This window comes from Amphiura filiformis, chromosome 10, assembly GCF_039555335.1.
Source record: "Amphiura filiformis chromosome 10, Afil_fr2py, whole genome shotgun sequence".
Classification (NCBI taxonomy): Eukaryota; Metazoa; Echinodermata; class Ophiuroidea; order Amphilepidida; family Amphiuridae; genus Amphiura; species Amphiura filiformis.
The window spans coordinates 8,889,386-8,913,737 of record NC_092637.1 but is presented as its reverse complement, the minus strand read 5'-3'; the positions used below and the strand labels follow the sequence as shown (position 1 = coordinate 8,913,737).

Genomic DNA, 24,352 nt, shown 5'->3' with positions numbered 1-24,352 from the left:
TGGCTTTTTTTTCTGAGGACAACAACAGTATACGTTCTGTGCATTGAGAGCGTTTACAGTCCCTTTTCTCAAAGCAGGCACATCTCATTTCATGACATCAACTGGCAAATGAACTACGTAAAGTAAAGCAAGAAAAATAAACGACCCAACAAAGAGAATATATACAACTTTTAAGTCGTGAAATAAAAGGAAAGCCACCAAAGGCAAAAAGAAGTATACTTAACCATCAAGAACACAACAAGAAAAGCCTCTACCAAAATGCAAACATAAGTAAAGATGGACAGATTCTTACTGAATGAGAGGAAGTAAAGGATAGGTGGAAAGAAAGCTTTCAGGAATATACAATAAAAAGAACCCAACAGATGATGAGCTACCAAAAAGTGTCCCTCAGATCATGAAATTGTGCCGTTATAAAGATGTCAGATGACAAAGCCCCGGGATATGACAATATCACGGCTGAGGAACTCAAAGCATCAAGTAGTGCAGGGATTGAAACCTATTATAGTGCTATATATATGCACCAAAATATGGGACCGCGGACTGGGGGAGCTAGGGCTATCATCACACCAATTCACAAGAAGAAAGACAAGCTTGATTGCGGCAACTACCGAGGGATCAGCTTGCTTAGCCATGCATGCAAAGTATATACCTTTATACTTCAACGCCGAATTATGAAAAGAACAGAAGGAATCCTTTCAGAGTTCCAAGCAGGATTTAGACCAGGATGTTAAACAATAGACCAACTCTTCACTCTCAGGCAAATAGTAGAGAAGCATCTTGAGAGGAGGAAGGCCCTTTTCTGCTGCTACATCGACTTTGAAAAAGCCTTCGACTCAGTGTGGCAGGAAGGACATTGGAAGGCACTTTACTTCTTTGGTTTCCCAAACAAAATCACCTGTCTCCTGAACATGCTACAAGAAATCTGCAAGCACTGTAAGAGTAAATGGGGAATTAACCTCAGCTTTTTAACATCCTACTGGAGATGACTATGTTGTACGATCGGCACGATCGCAACATAGTGATAAACATCCAATGACAAGTATGACAAGTGGTGAATAACTTGCGATTTACAGATGATTGCACTCATTGCTAACAGTGAAGAAGACCTCCAGACACTGCTTAACCTCATCCATTAAAGCAGCTCTGCTTTTGGACTCAAAATAGATATCGCAAAACAAAGACCATGCAGTGCATAAGCAAAGAGGACACCCATCTGAACATCACAATTGACAATACAAAGCTTCTACAGGTGAAGGAGTTTACATACCTTGGAGCAAAGATCACCCAATAAGGATCCTGTTCGCGAAAATTTGCACTTTTGGGGCTAAAATGGGCATATATCAGTCAGAAACCCATATTCAGGCGTCAACATTGGGGGATGTTTGTATGGACCTTCCCCTGGCAAAATATTGGGGCCTACCTCCCCCCCGATCTACGTCTTTGTTGGTTTCAAATAAAATGAATCAAGTTACCATTTCGGGGCTATTGTTATAGGCAATCATGGTAGGCATAGGCTATATCAAGGCAAAAAAAGGGGGGGTTATTGGAGCAAAATCTATTCAATAGAGCTTTGCATATTTAATTCTTATGGATTGCTGATTTTCCAAACAGGAGTATTTAGTTCCGCATGTAGCTTTCATTTAAATCAGGACATGCAAACCTCATGAAGAACATGGTTCGAGGACACCATTGTATCCAGTAGGTATACTTTTAATTCGAACTCAGTGAACACCTAAAATACACTGACTCAGGAACATGTGTTTTACAGGGGAAATAAAAATTCCTTTAAAAAAGGAATGGGGCGCCCAAATTATGTGAGCTTGGACGTGATATGGTGAATTCCATGGCATGGTGTTTAGATTTGGTCCCGGGGATTTGGTATCATAATGATTTTTTCTAGGGAAGAGTAGAAGATGATCAAATGCAAGAGAAATGTGTTTGATTGGGGAAGGTGTATCACAGGACCGTTTTGGATGAAATAAATTGAATTGGAATGAAGCTTTCGTGTCAATTTGCGATTATGTGGGGTGGGGGAGTTCAATTTTGGGGCATATTGTAGTAATGATATTGCTTTGGATATTGAATATTGTTGAATTTCGTTATGCAGGGGGCATATGATGGATAGTATAGAAGAGGATCTACCCTATGTTGACCAAAAGAAAAGTTTTTTGAATGTATAACGTCTGTGATACATATACATCATAACGCCTGTGATACATATACATCATCTACTTGCTAATACACTGAAAATCTAATAGAGATGAAGGATAAAAGACAATTACAGAACATTCATTCTTCATAAAAGTAGCTATATGGGTATACAATGTTTACAAGATACGAACGTTAATGTTTTGTACATGAACGTAACATCTTTGATACATAGTTGTTAACACACTGAAAATCTGACTAGAGATTTACAATTTGATGATATCCAAAAGAATACTTACTAACTTAGCATTGAAGAATTAAAATAATTACAGAACTTTCATTTGTTAACATACACGTAGCAATGATTAACAATGTTGAAAATACAAACGTAACGTTTTGTTCATAAACATAACATCCTCGACACATCTAGGATCCGCATAATTTGTTGATTAATGTCATAAACAGTCACAAAAGATTTATGGTCTGATCATTTTATCATTTTAAGGGGACCCGATATTGCATTTGGAAGAACCAGGCTTTTCAATTACTATCAAAACTGCTGGGTAAACTTTTTTATACAGCTTGTATAGTAATTTGTTCTAATTTCCATGCAAAAGGAGCCAGTTGTTTCATCCTTAAAACAAATAGGCTACACCATAATTTCCAATTACCCCATGCAGATAGATAAGACCTTGGTAAGATAGGCCTAAGCATGTTAATTGTTATTTCACTATCACTATCTTGATCTTGATAAGATGCCTGACTTTGAAACTTTGGGTACAAAAACTCATACTCTGCAAGTTAGGTCAAATTTTGTACTATGATTGTTTATTTGAGGTTATTGGACTATGCCATTCAGATTAGGCTATTGTAGTCCATAGTGTTGGTCACCGTCTATCGGGTTCTAAGAGGCGGTAAATTGGTTACAAAGGTCAAAGTGGTTACAAAGGTCAAAGGTCTCGAATTATTTGGTGTTTTTACAAATCCATTAATTTTGTCTTTTAAACAAAGAATATACGCACACCATTTTATCCTGTGCATAACAGAAAACAATAATAAAATAAAATCCAAGCATATTGTGGTTTTATTTCTGAGCAAGGGCATAATTTTAGCAAAACAATTGCGGAGTAAATCTAGTAAGAGTGAAATTAGATACTTCTCACAAACTCATGTTTATATTGTGGGCCGCCTCCGCAGAGGGCGCCCCAAAAGGTTATTGCTACCAACCCGGCACGTTTTTCTGGCATCCGGCCCTGGCATCCGGCTCGGGTAGACCTAGGCCTACGTGTTATGCCAAAAACGTTTGTGCTATCATGCTATCCGATCCGAGTCACAAGTTTAATAGTGACCTTGTTACTCAATAAATTGTGTGAATGTATCTTTGTAGTAGCTTGTACTGCAGAGTAGTGTGATAGCGTCACCTTTCTCAGGTTAGCTACAACAGCAACGTTTGGGATTACCCGCCGTTCCCCTAACGAATAAATTTATAGAACGATATTAATGTAGGCTTATATATTTTGTGGTTGGTGTTAGAAAGCCAGGGTAGGAAGCAGGCCCATAGTCAGGGGAGGTGCGGGGTGCGACGCACCACCTCCCACCCCATGCCCACAAGCCCCAAAAGTCCCTTTTTTGACCCAAAAAGTCCCATTTGCGAGCGTAGCAAGCGAAAAAATAGAGATTTTTATGCCTTTTTGGTCTAAAAATGACCAAATCCGCCCCAGTCCAAACAGGTCCAAATTTTGAAAAAAAGGTCCACTTTTTCAAAATCAGCACCCCCCCCCTCCTGTAGCTTCCTATCAGCAAGCCATCAGTTGATCCGCTACTGATCGAGTAACTGAAATGCTGGCATAACTTACCGTCGCCGCTTCCTATACCAAGAACGCGTATCTGCTGGTCCATATTTGCTGAAAAATTCTTCGACAAGTTGCCCACAACATTTGATTCAAAGTCGGCACTCTCAGTCCATTTTTGCATTTCTTGCCATTTGTTCGTCTTGCTACAGTAGGCAGCATAACCCTTGTGGCAGTGATTCATGTCAGACAATATATTTAACAGTTTGTTTTCCGATGCCATCATTTAGACGCGACTATCTATGGTTTGACTTGACAGACCGTGAACAGAAACGGCACTGAGTGCCGTTGAGCTATTCCAGGTGAAATCCATACACCTTTTCGGATCGGAAGACATGAACTTTAAAAGCCACAATGTACGATCTTATAATATAAAATTGGTTAATTTTTAGCTATTTTTCAAACCTGATTTTTTTTGGCATATTTGTAATGGTTACGCATGTCCCAACCTGCACTATGGAATCAGCCAAATGTTTGTTTGTAGGTCAACAGAGTAAAGTTCAAAATTAAATCATAATTCATGAATTATGACTTTATGTCCTCCTATGTACTGCATGTTAAACGGCTCCTGTAGTATTTCAGCATTTTGAGTATAGAATAAAAATTAACAAAATATGAGTTTCAAATGGGATTACCTGAATGAGTGACTCTAAGGGGTGGTGCAATAATTATGTGTACCCCGGGGGTGAATTATAGGGGGGCAAAGATTTTTTGGCAGGCCAAAAGGGGGGGCAAGCATTTTTTTGGCAGGTCGAAAGGGGGGGGTCAAGCGATTTTGGCAGGTCGAAAGGGGGGGCAAGCAATTTTTGGCACAGATATTTTGGGCACTGTTTCTATATTACGCCCTAAAAGGCGTAGGAAAACGTTACGAACACGTTCAAATATGCAAAATTTCCTGCTCGCGGCGCTCGCATTATATGTTAAGACAATTTAAGGTTTTAAATTCGGGTTCCCCAAAATCTTGCATGTGTAAGGGGGGGCAAAGATTTTTGGCACGTCAAAAGGGGGGGCAAAGGTTTTTGGCACGTCAAAGGGGGGGGCAAAGGTTTTTGGCACGGCCAAAGGGGGGCAAGCGATTTTTGGCAGACCATTTTGAGAATTCACCCCGGGGTACACATAATTATTGCACCACCCCTAATTGAAATCTACACCCCCTGTGTGGAATATTAAGGACGTGTTTTCTTTTTTGAAAAAGTGAAGAGTAAAAAAAGATAATTGTAGGCATATCACCTCAAAATAAGCGCAGCAAAAACACGTTATTTAATGTTTCTACATGAATAAGCTTTATCAAAGCATCAAAAATCAAAAAACGGAATTGAAATCGGTCAATGCATTGTGATGTAGTGTCAATTTTAGGATGCTCATAAATGGAATGCAAATCTGCCACAAATGGCTATAATCACAAAATTGGCACATTTCGAGATTTTGAAGGTTTATTTGGACGCTTGCTTGAAAAGGCAGTGTTAGTTTAAGTATCACAGGTTAAATGCATATCTTTTCTGACTTCATCAAAGAAAACAAAATTTAAAAATCTATCATTAAATAATTATAATAAATTAACCAAATATACTATTTTAGCAATTTCGGCCAATCTGTAGACAAATTAAATCTGAAAATATGACTAAGTTCAGCTAATTAATATGCAAAATTGATGCCAATAGAAAACCGTACATGATATCAGGGTGCGGTGGTTTTTTTTGCACACATATGTATACAAAGTTCTTTCAATTGATAACAAAAAATACACAAAAAGTAATTAATTATGCAAATTAGCTAATTACAGATAATTCTTTTTTTTTCAATATTTAATGAAAGTCTTTTCATTCATCATAGATTTGTCAAGTATGAACCTTTTATGATTTTGAATAAAGAAACTGCAGTTAATTACTTTAATATAATACAAAAAATGCAAAGTTTGACATTTTGAATTGACGGTGTCTGGAATAGAATTTTCATGGTATGTGTCACCATTGCTCAAAGCCAAATCCGAAAAGTAAATATAAAAATTCATTTGCAATGAGACTTTAAATTAACATTTTGTTATCTAGATTAACATGGGAAGGCAAATGGTAAAAGGAACCGCCATTCTACCAAAGTATTTTACTTTGATTCTACTATACCGTGTATACAAAAATGGTGTGGCCTTGGACACGCACAATGGCTTAGAGCTATTGTGGTTTGTAATATTACTCCCTCTAAATTCACTTTGATAATATTATTTTTCAACTCGTTTTCCTCAAGTGTGCCATTCGTTGTCGACGGAAATAATTTACATGCTAAGAAAGATTTGTATTTCAGGTAAATGGTGGTAGGTTTTTTTTATTTCAAAAGGTCTATATTGATTGATTTATGAGAGATCTTCAACAATCCATAAAAACAGGTTGTAGCTCTTAAACGAAGCAAATTTTATTTTCAAAAGACCCGATGGTAGTCAAAAAAAGGTTTCACACGCCATACAGGGTGTCCCAGAAAAAATTACCGAGTGAATAAAATTGAATGTAAGTCGAGAACTAGACATCAGAATAAAAAATTTAAAAATGTAACGCCTAGCCTATTTTATTGTGCATCACGTACGAAATTTTTATTTGATTCGGTTGAATGGTTGCGAAGAAATTAGCAATTACATAATGCACGCATCAATGCAGTTCATTCCAAGTTTGATCAACAGGCGTTTTTTCATACTCGCTCACCGCTTCCTAAAGTTTGTGTATCTCATTAAATTTAGTCCACATTATCTATTTTATAATCCGATGATGTTATGTTATTCATGCTTTCACTAAAGATGAATAACAGTTTGTCCAAGAAAACTTTGATTTCTGCAATTGGAAGTTTTCCAACTTTAATTGTTTAGGTTGTGCAAATATGATATATTTTAACTTACCAAAGAACATTTGAGCCAAGAATGACAATGAGTAAGGAGTTACAGCTTTACATGTCATTTCTTTAACAATGCAACATTAATGTTGAAGTTTTAAGATTTAAACTTTGCATTACAATTTCTTGGAAATATTCCAAAAACATTAATGTGTGTGAGATTTTTTAAAAGTCAGATGGAATTCTTTATGCAACATTTAAATCAACATTTACGAAAAACATATTTACAAGTACCGAGGATCATCTTACATACAAGCTTTTATTTTCAATATCGTGCAGGTTTTCAAATTTGAACAAAACCTAATTAAATGTTTTGCAAGAAACAGATTCCTAGTATTTAAAGAGCGAAAAGGATTTCACGGTACAAAATATGAAGCCCATTTGCAGTTAACCACTACGGCGCATTCATTGTGTTGAATGATCTTTCTTTCAAACTTGGAATGAAGTGAATTGACGCGTGCGTTATGTAATCGCTCATTTCTTCGCAATCAGTCAACCGGTTCCAGTAAAATTAGCGTATAAGATGCAGAATAAGATGGGCTACACGATGAATTTTAGATTTTTGGATTCTAATGTCTATTTCTTGACTTACGTCCAATTTCATTTGCCCGGTAATTTTTTTCTGGGACACCCTGTATATTAAAAATTCAAACAATTGGGATAAATAGCACATATGAGGAAATTAATTTTTCGACATGGATGTGTGCCAAAATTGAACAACTTTGATGCGCGCGCTTTTCAATTTACTGTTATGCTTGCATGCACAGTGTGGCAGAATAATTGAGCAGCCACTGTGACATACCTAATAATAGGCGGTACCAACATAAAAAACACAAAATTTTTATGTAGGCCATAATCACAATTTTTTTCTCCCCTTTTTTCTGCCACCCTGGGTAAAATATAGTCTATTGTTAACCCATTTTTTTTTCACCAACGCCTTCCGACGGCCTTACAATGAACCGATGGCCATGACGACCTTCCCCCAGCCCCCTCCCCCCTGGCTACGCCACTGCCGTTAAATATATACGCCATCGATAATAACAGGCCAAAATGATGCACAGTGTGGACAAACATGTTTCATCTTCCCCCTCCCCTACCAAAAAGCTCTAAAACCGGGACGAAAATTGTATTTTGCCCTACTGACCAAGAAAGCTGGCTATATTACGCCCTGACTTTTAATACACTATTAGAAAAAAAAATCTGGTACTCACTCAGAAATATTTCAATTTCTATCAGGAACCTTGATCACTCTATTGTGGTTTGATGAAACGTCAAAACTGTTTGGTTTTGATGATGTTTCCAAACTTCCCGGTTGCCGCGCGTTTATTGATGAATTGATTTATATCATGTCTAGTTTGTAAGCCCCCTCGTCTTTGTTCGTGGTGTTACGTCCACTACTTCTTATCCAGATTACATCTTCCAGCCAGCGAGTTCTTTTGTCTGCTTCTTGTCTATGATCTGGCATAACCTTTTTTATGACCTATGACGGATGAATTTGTTTTAAGGTTATTAATTATTTTAAACTGTTGTGATTTGGTAGTTCACAGCATCTTACGAATGGTAGTGAGCTTTGGCAAAAACTGCATTGCTCAATTCATAGCGAGCGTGTAGAAGAATATAAATATCACATATACACTTTTATAGGTGCTGCGGTTCTTGAGTTACGTTGTAAAGAGGGCTGAAACAACAACACTTTTGTAACACGTACATAACTCATTAACAACAATAAATTAAGCAAGTTTGCAAAGTATATGATTTGTAGAATGAACTTTTGCAAAACATCAACGCGTTAATTTTCAATAATATATTGATATAGATAATGAAAATCGATTTTTAATGTTGCTTCGAACAACAATACCTCGTCTACCCTTAAGATTGAAGAACTATTTTAGCTCTTTGTAGAACTCTGGACATTCATTTTAAAGGAGGATTTCGTGATCCTAGCATCCTCTTTTTATGACATTTCTCATTAGATATCCACGAAAAAATCTTATTTCCAAAATTTCAGTTGATTCCGATACTGCGTTTGCGAGTTATGCATGATTATGTATTACACTGCTCCATAGACAATGTGTTGTAATTTCGTTCTGGTGCACCAGAACGAAATTCAAATTTAACGATATTTTTGCTAAACGAATTATCTGCAAGAAATATTTGGTACATAAACATTATGTAGCCAGAGGTATCCAGTGGTGTAAAAATCTCAACTTTTTTTTGGGAAAAGTGGGGGGGATGAGGCTGTGGATCACGAAATGCCCCTTTAATTGGAATATAGGCATATTATTGCATTTATTTGAACACCGTCATTAATTGTAATCGAAATAGCCTACTTTTAAATTAATAAAAGATGTCTGACAGTGTGTGACCTCCTCAAATAGGAGGGGGATACCACGGGGAGAGAGGTAAAGCAGCACTGGTCCCCGAGATAGTTGACATCATCATCACCATATAAATCATCATAATCAGCAACTGCTTCACCATCACCATAATTAGTACCTGTATGTATCATCATCATCATCATCATCATCATCATCATCATCAATACCATCATCATCATCATCATCATCATCATCATCATCATCATCAATACCATCATCATCATCATCATCATCATCATCATCACCATCATCATCAATACCATCATCATCATCATCATCATCAGTCATCGTCATCATCATCAGTCATCACCATCATCATCGTTGTTGTTGTTCGTTGCAGCGGCGTAGCTGGGATTTTTTCCAGGGGGGCAAGCCTGTATGGGGCGGGGGTCCAAACTAGGGGGGCGGGGGCCCAAATAGACAATTTTGCCAGGTTTATTGATAATAATCGTATATGGTATTGCATATCGTATGGATTCCAGTATCTCTCTTCCCCTCCTCTCCCTCCCTCTTCTCTCTTTTTCCTCTCTCTCTCCCTCCTTTTTCCTTGCACTAGGGGGCGGGGGCCCAAATAGGCAGGGGGCAATTTCCGCCCTGCCCCCCCCCCTGCAGATACGCCACTGAGTCGTTGCTACAATGATGATGACCTGTGTATTGGCAACTGAGATAGCAATGTAGACTTTCCAGTCTTTGGATTTACTCACAAAATAGTTTCAATTATAAAATGGCCATTATCTGTTATATAATAGGCCTACAATACAAAAAGTAATATCGAAAAGTAATTCCTGCTACTTTGAACTATGAAGTGTCAAAGACCGTATCTGATTTATTTATTTATTTTAATCATACACCAAGACATTTGGCACTATGAACTCTTTCAAGTTGACAATCATTAAAGGCACATTCTCTTATAAAGTGTTCAAAATGCCAAATCTGTGTCACCCATAGTTTTTCAAGTCGTTTTCAGACTTATTTCGTCAAAAAGAAATAACTTTTATTTATATAACTTATACTTTAATAGGAGGTGCTGTCTAAAAAAACCTTTTTGTCATAGCACTTTCCGTCTAAGTTACCGGTACATCTTGTCAAAGATTGACTTTCATCAAAAAGATTCAGCTAACAAAACAGCATTTTGGTGGTGTTTCTAGATCTTAGTCTCATGATGATAGCAGCTTTTCTATGTGGAACTGCTATCAAAATCCCTCTAAAATTCCATGTGCGAGTGTCTCATCAAAATACAAAATCATTGGGTCAAGTGAAGTATAGACAACATATTTATGTAGGTTTCCTTGAGCTAGCTGTTCTTTTAAATTCCTAAAATTTCTATGTACATATATATTGTGTTTGGGCCCCGGTTTAGGCCATTTTGGCTGACTAGGAAATGTGTTAACTGAGGTTTGCCATTCATACCTATTTATTTGGCCTTATCTCCCCTTGTTACAAGCAATATATCAGAGATTTCTTCATAAGATATTTTTTCATCGCCGTCATCAGTCTTTTCAATACGCAAGACTTGTTGAAAATGATGCATCACGCGATCACGCACATCATCAGGCGCCGATTTCTTAAAATTAATCGTACCAGTCATAAAATCCAGGAGTAACTCGCCTTCTTCAGAATCGTCGTTGGTCATGAAATCTGTGATATTGTAAGTTTCCGTGTACGTAGATTGGGTGTAGTAAATCTGCAGCTTCTCCAATGCGGCTGTCACTTGAAAGGAATTTACATAATTATTGGTTGTCTTGTCGTCCTTCAGCTTATGTAGTGGGATGCATCCACTTCCTGTGTGATCTAAACACATACAATTTGAGTTGTGAGTGAAAGAAGACCCTATCTGCAATGATTGGACAATTTCTGCATTCTAAACTCAACCCAGAAAGTATCGAAACGATTATAGATGGTCAGATATATCGGGAACTGAAATATATAGCAACAACTTATTTAATGTATTAAAGCGTAGCTTTCTCCTACGCATTTTGATACCTCTTTTATTGCTCTACGGTATCATTTTGGCCGAGATATGGGCGCTCGAGTGGCTTCAAGTCGGATTTTGACTCCCATAGTGAACTTATTGTCCGGTTTCCGTATACACACAACACAGCGCACTCACAATAGACAGTTGACCCCGACTGGAAGCGCTGTGTTTTACGCATGGAACATCATATAGTTAGCGTTCGTATGACAAAAGTATAAGACCTATGATTTTAGTACTTTATTTATAGCATGAATATTATTGTTTTTACCCAGTGTGTGAATTTTCAACCCGATATGATCTTCAATAAAGGTGGCAGGCATTTTTTCCCCAGTCATGATGTCTCATCATCTCTTCCAAACTCCACGCAAATCCAATCGCCATTTTGCCTTACCAAACCACTGGCATGTTGCTATATTTGGAGGAGGGCCGTCACGAAACTATTTCAGACATGATTTTAGTACTCTATGTCAATCAAGTATTGTCTTTTCGCTACATGTCAATCTTTGATTCATTAGCATACTCATTATAATAATGGTGGCCCGCCTTGATGAATAAATGACACCAAAATACAAAACAAGTTGCTTTAACTCAAGTCAGCGAGGGTCCGCCCGGGGACGGTACAAGGGCTGTGTTGTCAGGGACTTTCCATTATCACAGCAGGGGTGTAAGGTGTTATATCGACTGAATAAGGTATTTTTCTTTTTAGCCTGGGTTTCAGTTTAACGTGTTTAACATTATAAACGCAGGCATGCAATTAAATAAATACAAAATAATCTTTTCTATATTTCTTTATATTTTTATTACTAAAACATGACAAATTTTCAGCACAGTATTATACAACAATAAGAAATATATTTGAACTCATATTTGAAATATTTTAGACAATTTATTTTTAAGATAATTTTACATTTGGATTTTATTAGCATTGAATGAAACCTAAATGACCTGAACGTTTTTGCGAAGCATTGATATTATAATAATAATGCATTATATTGTATCATTTTAGGTGTAGGCTATTAATAATTTGTAGGCCTAATTGCAAACAACCAAGTGATTTTAAGACAATTTGTGGCAATTAAAAAGGCATAGTTTCATAAATATTAATGCAATTTAAGTTCTCTATAAAAATAGCACACATTAAACTTTAATTTTATCATATCTACTGTAGAACCAATTTACGCTTTCACCCATTCCATCTTTCGTATAATAGCATTAAAATAAATATCTAAATCGACACATTTTCATATGCTTAGTTCTTAATAAATATTACGTGCAAGCATATTTATCAAAATGTGATACATTATCTTCTTTTTTAAGTTACTTAAATAGTTTCAAAAATTGCGGCAAGCAATGCCGTCGATGATTTCGTACCGATTTTCGTTCACCCCTATTTCGTACATTCTTTAGACGAGTCCATGCCTCAATAATTTTAGCTGATATAAAGAAACTTTTTCAGTAATGCACTCGATACTGGAACCATTGCTACTAACGGAATATTGATATAAGATTCTTAAACTTAATTTTTGCGATATAAAAACTTACCATGACATTAAATATTTCCCCGTCGCTCCAGGTTTGTTCTGTTTTCCGCTGCTTTCTTATATCTATTGACGATTTAACAAGGTTTCTGTAATAACCTGCAGGTTTTCTGCTTCTTTTTTCCATTTATTTGTAATAATCCTGTACTCTAAAAAAATCTCTCATTAAAATTAACGTCTAAGTTGTGTGCACGCAAGCGTTGATATGTAAACATATCCAACCCACGCTACATTGATTAGCCAACCCTAGCGACCAGTTCTGCTCGCTGATTGGGTAATGCTGTCAATTGCTAATCAATATGCATTGGGGTTTGGTCTGTTAGAGCCGGTTAGTGCAGCACATACTTGGTTTAATATTGATTAAACCCGTTAATGGCTCTAAAGGTCGCGGAGAAAATACCACAGCAATGAGTGCATTGCACTTAATAGCTCCTATTCAAACCAAGGAAAGATAAGACATCTTGTTCAGAGCATCATGCGGCGACGAATCCAGGTAGTGATAGACAGTGGTGGGCACACGAAGTATTGAGATGTCAGCAGAAAGAGTTCATGAGATAAGTCAGAGATAAGTAAAGGGTAGCAAGTATTGAAGTTGGAAGTCGAAGGAGTAAAATAAAGTTAAGTTCATGGTTAAGTAAGCAGAGCACATCGGTGTCCCCCGGCGGTGTCCTTTGTCTTGATTGTGTGTGTAGGGGTGTGTTTGTACACGACGAACGCATACATTTGGCTTGAATAGGAGCTAAGTGCAACTTTCAAAATCCGACTTGAAGCCACTCAAGCGCCCATAACTCGACCAAATGATATCGTAGAGCAACAAAAGATGTATCAAAATGCGCAGGCAGGAGAAAGCTGCGCTTTTTGCTATATTTCAGTTCTCGATATATCTGACCATCTATAATCGTTTCGATACTTTCTGGGTTGAGTTTATATTGTAGGCCTACACTTGGCAGCTAAATGCAGATACTTCTTGCACTATCGAGAATTCCATTGTAGGCCCTAATTATTTTGGTCACTCCGTTTCAGTTATTAGAATTTTGAAAAAAAAAATCCCTTTCTTGAAAATGTCATTTCTAATCATTTTCTTTTTGGATGTTACGAACTTGGTTGTGCAGAATGATAACAGAAACATCTGCTTGCAATACACCAATAGACACAAAATGGATCCGAGATGTTGGCATCTACCATTTCACTTTTGGACTGGAGTAACAACAGAAGTAGAATTCTGTGGGAGTAACTGATCCCCAGTGGCGTGCGCAGCACATTGAAAGTGGGGGGTCAGGTTGTTCAGTTCCCCCGAATGAGACTAATTTTGGTGTGTAAGATGCAGTTTTAGCGATTTCCCACGAATGGCCAACAAAAGTGGGGGAACGTGCCCCTGCCCCCCCTTTGCGCGCGCTACCAATGGCTACTGCTGATCCCTCTGGAATGCCATAGAATCGACAACATAACCTTTTTAATTCCTGTTGATCGATCGAGTCAAAGGCCTTCTTAACGTAAAGTGATGGTCAACAACAAAAACTTTTATTACTTAATTATTAAATTTTAGCACCTCAAATAAGCTTTTCAAATACATTTTCCAAATTCACCATTTCAATGGGATGTCATGGTATTACTAATAATAGGCCTATACATGTACTTTGCAAATGAAAAAGGAAGAACAAAGTTTTGTCCTTTCCACAGTGGCGGTGGAAGCATTAAAATCAGGGGGGGGGGGTCGGGGACGAGCATAATTATTTTGGTCCTGCTTTACAGAGACTTGTTTTTGCGCGCAAATTAAGTTGTTTACTGCTATTTGATGAACCAATGCGAGCGAAGCGCGCTAAAGTTTGCAATTGTACCCTATTTGACCCATTACTATGTTTCGATGAATCCAAATGTGTGAAAATATTGGATCCAAAACATAATAATGATAAAATTGGATGCTCTACACCCAATATTTATTGGTCTCGCTACATGAGTTTTAAGATATTGGACACGACGTCTCGTCCAATATTTTAAACCTCAGAGTTCGATCAATAAATATGGGCTCAAGCGACCCAATTTTATATCAAAACGGTGTTGACAAAATTTAGGGGGATATGTCCCCACCGCCCCCCCCCCCCCAACCGCTTCCACCGCCTATATGTCTTCCCATACCTGTCACCACTATAACAAGAAGTATGCCACCTGGTTCCAGGAGCTTGTACAACTTCTGAATGAATACATCAGGATCACCAAGGAAATAAACAGCATGTACGACAGAAATAAAATGATACTTCTTGTCACTTCCATGACATGCTAGGTACTCGTCAAAAGTCTGCTTGTACCACTCAAATGTGATATTGTCAGCCGCAGGATTCATACCAACTGTGTCTTTGTATTTCGTTATGAGTTCGCTGGGCTCTACTACACTCGCAGATATTTTGAGGAATTTTGCCGTCAGTTTCTGAAGTTGATGCATCTCTAATATACCTATAAGAACAGAATCAAAAATGACTTTTCGTACATTTATTGTACTTATATTGTTTTTATTTAAATCTCAAGACAAGGAAGTAAAGAATTCTTGGTGTGTAGAAATTTGAAATATAAATTTTAAGGAAATAACCCAAAAGTTTGATGAAGTCATAAACGAAAGTCCTTTTGTTAGGGGAATGGGTAAAAAAGGGTCAAAATGAGTTTTTCCAAAACTGATTTTTTATTTGCCATATTTGTAATGTTTAGGCCTACACATGTCAGTCCCAACTTACACTTTATTGGATTCAACCAAATTCGTTGTGTTTTAGGACAAAAGCACACCACAGTTAAGCGGATGAGATAATGAGGGAGTTTTCTCTCACCTCATTAGTTTGGATTAAAATGACCAGAAAACTTTCCTTGTAATATTGCATAATATTTTGGCAAAAATAATCAAATTAAAATTTGACTGAAGTCATATAAATTAACTCTACTAGGCCTATTATTAAAATGCATAATCCATGGTAAAAGGAGCCCTGTGCGTACGGAGTGTATACGTGGGATGTAATCGCATTTTTTCCTTATTTCAATGTCAATTTTTTTTTATAACGGGAATTTATTTTTCAAAGGTTTCCATGACTACTTGATTCATGACCAGAGATTCATGACGATACACATGAATAATTTTCATAATGATCAAATGACCCGTGAATTCTGTATAGCTAAAGAATAAAGTTCATTACACATGTTACAGGTATAGACCATTGAATTTAGATGATAAAAATAATGACCACCCATTTTTTTGCAGTCAGTAAAGTTTCAAAATTAATATCCATACATTTTTGGTCAGGGATTATAGACTTTTGCAGCTTTTTGCAAACATGGAAACATATGAATGCATTTACATAGTTTACAAAAGTAATTCAGACAAAATAGGTAGCAAATTAAATTATTGTAAATGATTTTAATAGTGCACTTTGAAAATAAAAATGTGCAGCCATGCAGTTTTTCATTGTTTATTTCTAGCCCGGCGTATTAAAAAGGTGACCTACCCCTGCTTTAGGGACCGTTCACAAACACTTGTAAGAGGGGGGCTGATGCAAACAAATTCCATCGCAAAAAAAAAATTCGACCCCCCCCCTTTACAGACCTCAAAAATTTCAGGGCCCCCCTTTATGAAAATATTAGGCTAATCTATTTAACAGCGGTCTTAAAATTCATGCATGTTAAAGATTAAATATAGAAAAGTGAGTCGCATATTGCCATTTGCCAATTTATGGCTAATTAAACCATATAATTTTGGGCTAGGGGAAGGTGGGGCATAACGGACCCTCGGGGCAAAACGGAACCACGTGGAAAATAGGCCTTGGCAATACTGCCGTCTATGCAAATTATATTGAGGAACACAAGTATGGTTACGAGGATTTACAACAAAAATTTTATCTGAAACAATCCACTGACATTCGAGCAAGATCGAGTCAAAAAATTACTACCCGTCTTGCGTAAGATATGTAGATGTTTAATGTGCTGAAATTTTACTTCATTAATATCGGATTCCCAAATAATTGTGTATATTGTAAACACAAAGGTACTAGCTTTGAGCTGTATGTACTGCATGGCCTATATGCTACGATGTATTATGCATGCAATCTATTTCTAAAAAATCGGGTATGGGGCAAAACGGACCCCTAGGTGTGGGGCATAACGGAACAGGGTTCCGTTTTTCCCCGGGCGTTTTGTCCCACAGATGGGTTCCGTTTTGCCCCAATTGGACATAATACGTCTTCACTCAAGGAAATGTAGGCGTTTTTTAGTGTCCTACTCGAGCATGGTAAACACTTCGCTGAACATAGACATATAACTAGACCTACAGATAGAATTAATGATTAAAAGTTAACCACTTACTCCACAGAGAAGGTAGGCCTACTTAATATTTCTGTCTAATCAAATATTGGTCAAACATAATAGAGGCCTACTAGGCCTATAAGAAGTTCACAGAGATGGTAGGCCCACTTAATATTGTAACTGAATATAGGCCTACATATAACTAGGCCTAGGGCCTACCGATGGAACAACTGATATAAGTTTGCACCAGGGTGCCGTTTTGCCCCATAGGGGGGTTCCGTTTTGCCCCGATAGTGGGGCAAAACGGTTTTTTTTTATTGAAAATATTTCTCCATTTTATAAAAAATTGTAAGATTCAAGTTATATTGGTTAATGGTATATTAAAGGTAAATACAAACTTCAACTGAACATATAATTTTTACAGTCATATTACTTATGGTGACGTCACAGAGCATCCTCAAAGTTAAGTGTTCCGTTATGCCCCACCTTCCCCTACTTAGTTTTCTTATTTACCTAGAAACAGTGGCGTAGCGTCATAGTGTCACGTGCCCCCCCCCCCCCATCGATCTGAAAATTACAAAAATCCCCATAGGAAAATTGCCGAAAAACGGCTTGTGTCCCCCCCCATCACACCTGGTGCCCCCCTCCCAATCATGGTCGGTCCCCCACCCCCAATATGGTGACCCACGCTACGCCACTGCCTAGAAATGCTGGAATTTTGATATTTCACATTTACATTAGAGGGAGGGAGCCCTAGGGAAGGTTCAGCCTCCTAACGAAAGGACTTCCGTTTATAGGACTTCACCAAACTTTCGGGTTGTGCCCTTAGGGATAAGGCCAATAAAGGAGATGTTAAAAGGGCCCCGTATTGATCCTTGTCCGTGGGCCCCGAGGATCTTGCTACGCCCCTGGTAACACCCCCCTGTCAAGTCCTGTCAGTAGCGGCCTGAAGGCCAGAATAGCAAGGGGGTCCTGTCAGCAAGCCATCAGATCCGCCACTGAGTAACTGTCATACAGGGTGTATCAAAATGATTGGTACCGGGCTATGTGTCATTTTCAAAAATTAATCAATAATATAAAATTGCTAATTGATATAGTTTTTGTACTATAAATAGAAAGGGCCATATGTTAACTTATTGATCTATTAATCTGAAGTTGATAGGTTGATGCATCTGGGAGCTATTGTCATTTAAACGAAGATCGACGTAATCATGGCTTTACTTACACAACACAAGATGAATAGGTTCACTGCTTGAACCATTTATTGCATACATGCTCTTCAATATCTCACCTCAGTCTACATAACATACAATTGCTCTACACATGCTTTTAGAACGATAATTCCTGAAGTCCCTGCCTTACGACTCAGGCAGTGTGAGGTGAAGCCCCATTCTGTAACTGCAAGCCCATATCAAATTTTGAAACATTGCAAGTTATAGCATGTTTGCATGGGATACTCCTTGCCAGGGGCTATTTTAACGTGCCTCCTGGCACGTTCATGCAGTGAGAATAGAAATCCGTGCAGTGAGAATAAAAAATCCGTGCTTAAAATAGTTCTATACTAGTTTCAGCCCGAAAAATGACTAAGAAATTAAAGAAGCTCCACAAAGTAAGTCTGATCTAGTCGGGAAATCCTATATTGTATAGTTTGTGGCGATCAGTCAAACATTCAATTGGCAGGGGAAATCAACAACGCCTCTGGTAACGCCCTCTCCTCCCAATTTTTTGGTCACCGTGGTGCAAAGCCACTGGACGAGAAAATCCGCAACAGGCGTGGGGGCAGCTCCATATACCGGACAGAAATTGTCCAGAATTGCTCTGTGCATCTTCTTTTTTAGACCGGTAAACACCTTAATTTGGGGCAAAATAGTGTAATGTTGCAAATTACCACAACATATCACCTTTGTTTGTGCTAAAATAGTGTAAAATGGAAAGGTTTTGCGCGCTTCGTGCGCAATTGTCCCAATAAAACAGACCAAAAATTATGACCATCAGGAACATTTTCATCGCCGCTCACCGCTGATATGCCACCGGGGACACCAATAAAAAAGAAAGCAAGTGCGCAGCCTACACGGCAAGCAGACCTCGTATCGGGGGCAGCTTGATAATCCCTTTAACTCAATATCGGGAATTTTTCTAATCAAAATTTACAATACTTATGACCAAGGAAACCTTTAAAGACCATATAATTTATTTATTTGCAATCAGGCCCGTAACGCAGGGGGCGGGGTGGGGTGGGGGCGGCGCCCCCATCCCAAAATTTCCAAAAAAAATCCCCGTTTTTAACCCAAAAATTCCCGTTTGCGAGCGTAGCGAGCGAAAATCTTTAATCCTTCTTGGTCAAAAAGGTCCAAATTTTGAAAAAGGTCCACTTTTTCAAAATCAGCCCAGCCCCCCCCCCCCCAATAAATCCTGGTTATGGGCCTGTTTGCGATATATTAGTAGAGAGGAGTCCAGATCAGTGAAAAAAGCACTGCTCAACCATAATTATGATAATTATTTAAAAAATTGATTGTTTTTCAAATGCATGTGATATCAGCCGGTTTAAACTCTTCTATGTGCTTACAAGGTAAACGTATAGATGTAAATACTAAATTGAACACTTTCAACGCTAAACTAGACACTTAATGATGAACACATCAAATCATTTTGGTATTAAATGTATATACAGGGTGAGTAAAAAGGTCAACGAATCAATATTCACGTAAGAACCATGTTGAACTTTCCCATTATTGAAAATACCACACTCTGTATACACCACTTATAAAAAAAAGCAAGAGAACCCTTAAACTTTTTATGAGTCATTTTACGGCGATACCCATTTTAACTCTTTGTCCACGAGGCACCATAATTTGAATGAGAGCACACATTGCGAAATAAGGACACCAGATCTTAAACTGGCTTAACTTAAAACAAGGTTGTTTTTTGTGTTCTTTCAATTCCCTTTTTCGGTTCAAACTAACTTTTTAATATTGCTTAAGTCCTTCATACCTCACCTAACTCCAACTCCAATTTTTCACACCACTTCAATTTGCACACATTCCTTTCGACATTTGAAAAACCCGCCCATATATTTTTATGTTTCTTTTATAGAGAATGAACATTTTTAATGTAAGGGTAAATAGGAAAATAACAACAAATAAAAGCAATGTTTCCTCTACTTATACAAGACCAGGGACAATAACACTTTGGGTGCTCCATTTTACTTCAGTGCCAATGAGGTTAAGAAAATGGCAGTTGTTCCTAATAGTATAATAATAATAATAATAAAGACAGATTTAATATAGCGCCTAATGCAAATGCCTCTAGGCGCTTTACACAACCAGAAACAGATTAAAATATCTTAAGCTACAAAGAAAATTTAAGGGCCTAACAAATACATTTTTTTTCCTTTTAAATAATAAACAAAATTTTAAACAGAACAATATAAACAAAAAGAAAAAAGTCAAAATAATAGTATAGTGTGCTGACATTCAAAGTTTAGATGTCTCATGGACAAGCATTAAAATTGGGTATCGCTGTAAAATGTGTCATAAAAACAGAACGGCAAGTGCTAATTACTTCGTTTTTTCACACAAGGCCACTAATGAATATATATATCATGTGTTTTAAATCCTAAAAGTTCAATCTGGTTATAAAATAAAGATGGATTCTTTGCACTATTGCACCTTTTGGACTCACCCTGTATATTGCTTGTAGAAAATAAACACCCTGTTTATGGACTGAGCATCTAGTGTTTTAAGTTGAGCACTATAGACATTTAATTCATGAAGAGTGTGTTTAAGGGGTACTACACCCATTGCATTTTTTTTTACATTTTTTTGCATTTTGTGAAGAAATGAGAAAATAAAATTGGACAAAGTTGTATGCAAAATGAAGGGGCAAATCTTCTCGTTCTATTGGTGGCATCGGTATCAATGTAGCTTACATGCTTTTACAGGTAGAAGCCAAAAGGTGGTACATCACCGATGTTTTAAATGCACTTCATTTTGGAAAGCTTACTATAAACGGATTTCGTTAAAATTTTGGATACATGTTGCTAACGCATTAGAGAAATAATGTTGATATGTAAAATGGGAATAAGTGGTTCTTGATGACTTCATGAACTTGGTGATTTTAGTGCTCCACACCTATCAACAAACGAACTGGTTAAAATGCTTCTATTTTCAATGTTAAGCTATATTTTGTATTTTTAACTAGCGACATTATTTCACTGAAACCTAATTAAGCCATAGATAAAAAGTTTCCACAACCAAACTACAGTTATGTTGAAAAAAATTGCATTATTAAATTTGCTATACCATCCATTCATTGAGGAAGAGATATAGCATGCCTAGTTGATCACAGTCTGAAGATGGTATAACAAAGGATATAATTTATTCTATTCAAGTACTACTTGAATAGAATAAATTATGTTTTGTTATGAGTGATGCACACATACTGAGTTACTATAATCCCATAGTAACAGGTAAACAAAAAAGTATATAGGGCAAAAATGATATACTAAAATGGTTTAAAACACTTTGTAGGTAGAGATATTTTATAAATTCACTGAGGACATGAGATGATGAACATATAAATGTACTTCATAAATTTGCAAGAACAAAAAGAAGAGGGGTACTGATGAAAATCAGGGTATTATACCCCCTTAATCTTTTGTAATGAATTTGTATGCAACTTTTTTATGCAATTTGCCGACAACTTATGCATCTTTGCATCACTTAACTTGCAGAAATCTTATCACATTCACATTTTGAGAACTTTACGCTACTGTGTGACAGGTTAAAAGATGGTAGGGACACGTGTGCATTTCATTCAACATTTAATAAAGAGGTTCTGTGTACTTTTATGGAGTTTTCAATAATGACAATTCAATTAAATGGAATGACATTTTAAATGAAACCTATTACCTTTCTAAGTAAATCAAAAGGATTTTATATTATTATTGTATTTTACAGATATTAATTTGTGCAATTGTAGGCACCTGTGCGCATTTTATTCATTTTTTGCAGAGATTGTATTCGTTTTTGCATATCAATACCATCAATACCATAAACTTAATAACATTTATGATCCTAGTGCGTACTTTCATGGAGCTGTAGGTAATTAAAAATGAAATGAATTAGTGAAATACATTAGTGAACCAGACATGAATCAATTTTCAACTTTAAGTGCATATCATTAGATTGATAAACTTTACTTCGGGGATTGTTAATGTCAAAAATGTCTTTTTTAAATTTGTATTTATCGCAAATTTCAAAAATTTAAAATTATTTGATATCAGTTAAGGATATTCCTCGTATATTCAGAATGCAACTTGGTATGTCTGAGTGATGTGCTCTCAGCTCTCAGCCCTTAACGTCAAAAATGAGTCAGTAAAATTCGTGATTTGTAAAAGTTAACAGAACTCGAGGGGAGACAACCCTCTGCCAGCAACCCCTTCCCCTAAAGCTTGTCTCCGCTAGCTGATCTTTTACGATTTTACGTTTGCTAACAACCTGGGTAAACAAACAAACAAACAAACAAACAAACGTGCAGTGACTTTTTTCCTCTAAAATAGCCCCTGCTCCTTGCGCTTGGCACTGTCTTCTAAATCTTCTCTGTACTTCTCCATAGCTTCGTGTCAACCAGTCATTCTCAACTATGAATGCACACTGAAGAGTGGAATACTGTGGGGCCATACCAATAACCTTTACCAGGTCTAAACTAAAACACACTGTCAGTCTATAGCCATTCTGCCACACCATCTACTTAGTAATCTCGATACTACAATTTAAATTACCGCCCCGGAAGGTGTTGATACAAAACTTCTTTCACCCCACCTAAATTATTCAAGTCAATAATATTACTCTCAATCAATAAATATTGATTATAACATTTATATATATATTATGAATGAAGAAATAGGCAAGGAAAATATTAAACATTTCCATGATTTTCAACATATCATTCTCACAAGGTATTTGCAGTAAAATAGAGCTTTGAAAATGGTGCGCTTCTGATCCAGCGTTACGGTGAAGTGTAAAAACACCTACTTTCCTTTAGAATCATGTAACTTCTGCATAGAATGTGCTATCGTTATGATCTAAAATTCTTAGAGAAGATAAAACTGCTATAATTACAAATATTTAAATTAATTAATCCCAAACTGACAAAGAAACTAGTAAAACAATTCGGCAAAAATGAGAAGTCTTCGGTACCAATCATTTTGATACACCCTGTATGCTCAGCTGGGATAACTTACCGTCCCCGCTTCCTATACCAAGGACACGTATCTGCTGGTCCATATTTCCTGAAAAATACTTCGACAAGTTGGCCACAACATTTGATTCAAATTCGGCACTCTCGGTCCATTTGTGCATTTCTTGCCATTTGGTCGTCTTGCTACAGTAGGCAGCATAGGTTTTGTGGTAGTGCTTCATATCAGACAGTAAATTGAACAGTTTGTTTTCTGACATATTCGATGCCATCATTTCTAGACGCGACTATCTATAGACAAAGCTGGAACAGAAATGGTAGTCTTGAGCTATTCCTGGTGAATTTCATACACCCCCTTCAGATTGAAAGACATGAACGATCTTAAAAACATGATTGGTCAGGGTCGGATCCAGGAATTTTTGATAAAGGGGGCGCCTTTTGGTCGACGACGAAAAAATGTGTTAAAGGGGGTTACCCCCTCGAAAACTCAACGGTTTTGGCCCATTGTTTGCTGTTCATGGCCGAATTTGTTCCTTTTTTTTTTTTTTTTTACAATTTTTGTATTTTAAGTTACCGGCGACCCGGGGGACTCAATTTTTTTTGGTAGGTGTGCCATCGCCAGTTTCGAACTTGAGGTCTAAGGAACTGATCGGCCAGCCAAAAAGGAGGGTCTAGGGAACTGATCGGCCAGTCAAAAAGGGGGTCTTGGGAACTGATTGACCGGCCAAAAGGGGGGGCTTCAAGCGGGAACTGATCGGCCGCCAAAATCTGAAAAATCTCGGAAACTAAACCCGCAGGCCAAACCAGGGTTCAATTTTGTTGCGTTTTTGCCACAGATTTTTGAAGGAATCGATTTCACTTTGAATTGTGCATTAAATTATTAATCAGGAAAACCATTAATGCAAAATAGGTCTTGTTTGGCCTATTACGATGGAAACCTCAACCCCGGCCGGCGCCCTTTGCTAGTCAAAAAATAGAGGGGGGCGCTGTTGGTTAATCTATGTACCTGCTATGTACGCAGTTAACTACGCATGGTGTCGCAGAAAAAAATGCATTTTTGACATATTTTGGTCAATTTACGCGAAAACAAGGCCCGGTACCCCAAGAGCTTTT

The 24,352-nt window shown here is 37.3% G+C and overlaps 1 protein-coding gene across 1 annotated transcript; it reads right to left on the bottom strand.

Annotated features, from left to right (window-relative positions):
- Positions 1-10,049: 10,049 nt before the first annotated feature.
- Positions 10,050-23,608, bottom strand: LOC140162470 (histamine N-methyltransferase A-like). Its single transcript, XM_072185709.1, has 3 exons — positions 23,286-23,608; positions 14,900-15,214; positions 10,050-11,041 (listed from the first exon to the last, which is right to left on the bottom strand). Exons 1-3 carry the CDS (start codon positions 23,512-23,514, stop codon positions 10,665-10,667), a joined length of 921 nt encoding a protein of 306 aa, XP_072041810.1. The 5' UTR covers positions 23,515-23,608; the 3' UTR covers positions 10,050-10,664.
- Positions 23,609-24,352: the final 744 nt, after the last annotated feature.

Bases quoted from the DNA above. Each gene is read 5' to 3' on its own strand.
- LOC140162470 (XM_072185709.1), bottom strand. From the start codon at position 23,514: ATGATGGCATCGAATATGTCAGAAAACAAACTGTTCAATTTACTGTCT. The intron at 15,215-23,285 runs GTAAGTTATCCC...CTGTTCTTATAG, and splicing joins TGGTATAGGAAGCGGGGACG to GTATATTAGAGATGCATCAA. The intron at 11,042-14,899 runs GTATGGGAAGAC...GTATGTGTTTAG, and splicing joins TCTTGTTATAGTGGTGACAG to ATCACACAGGAAGTGGATGC.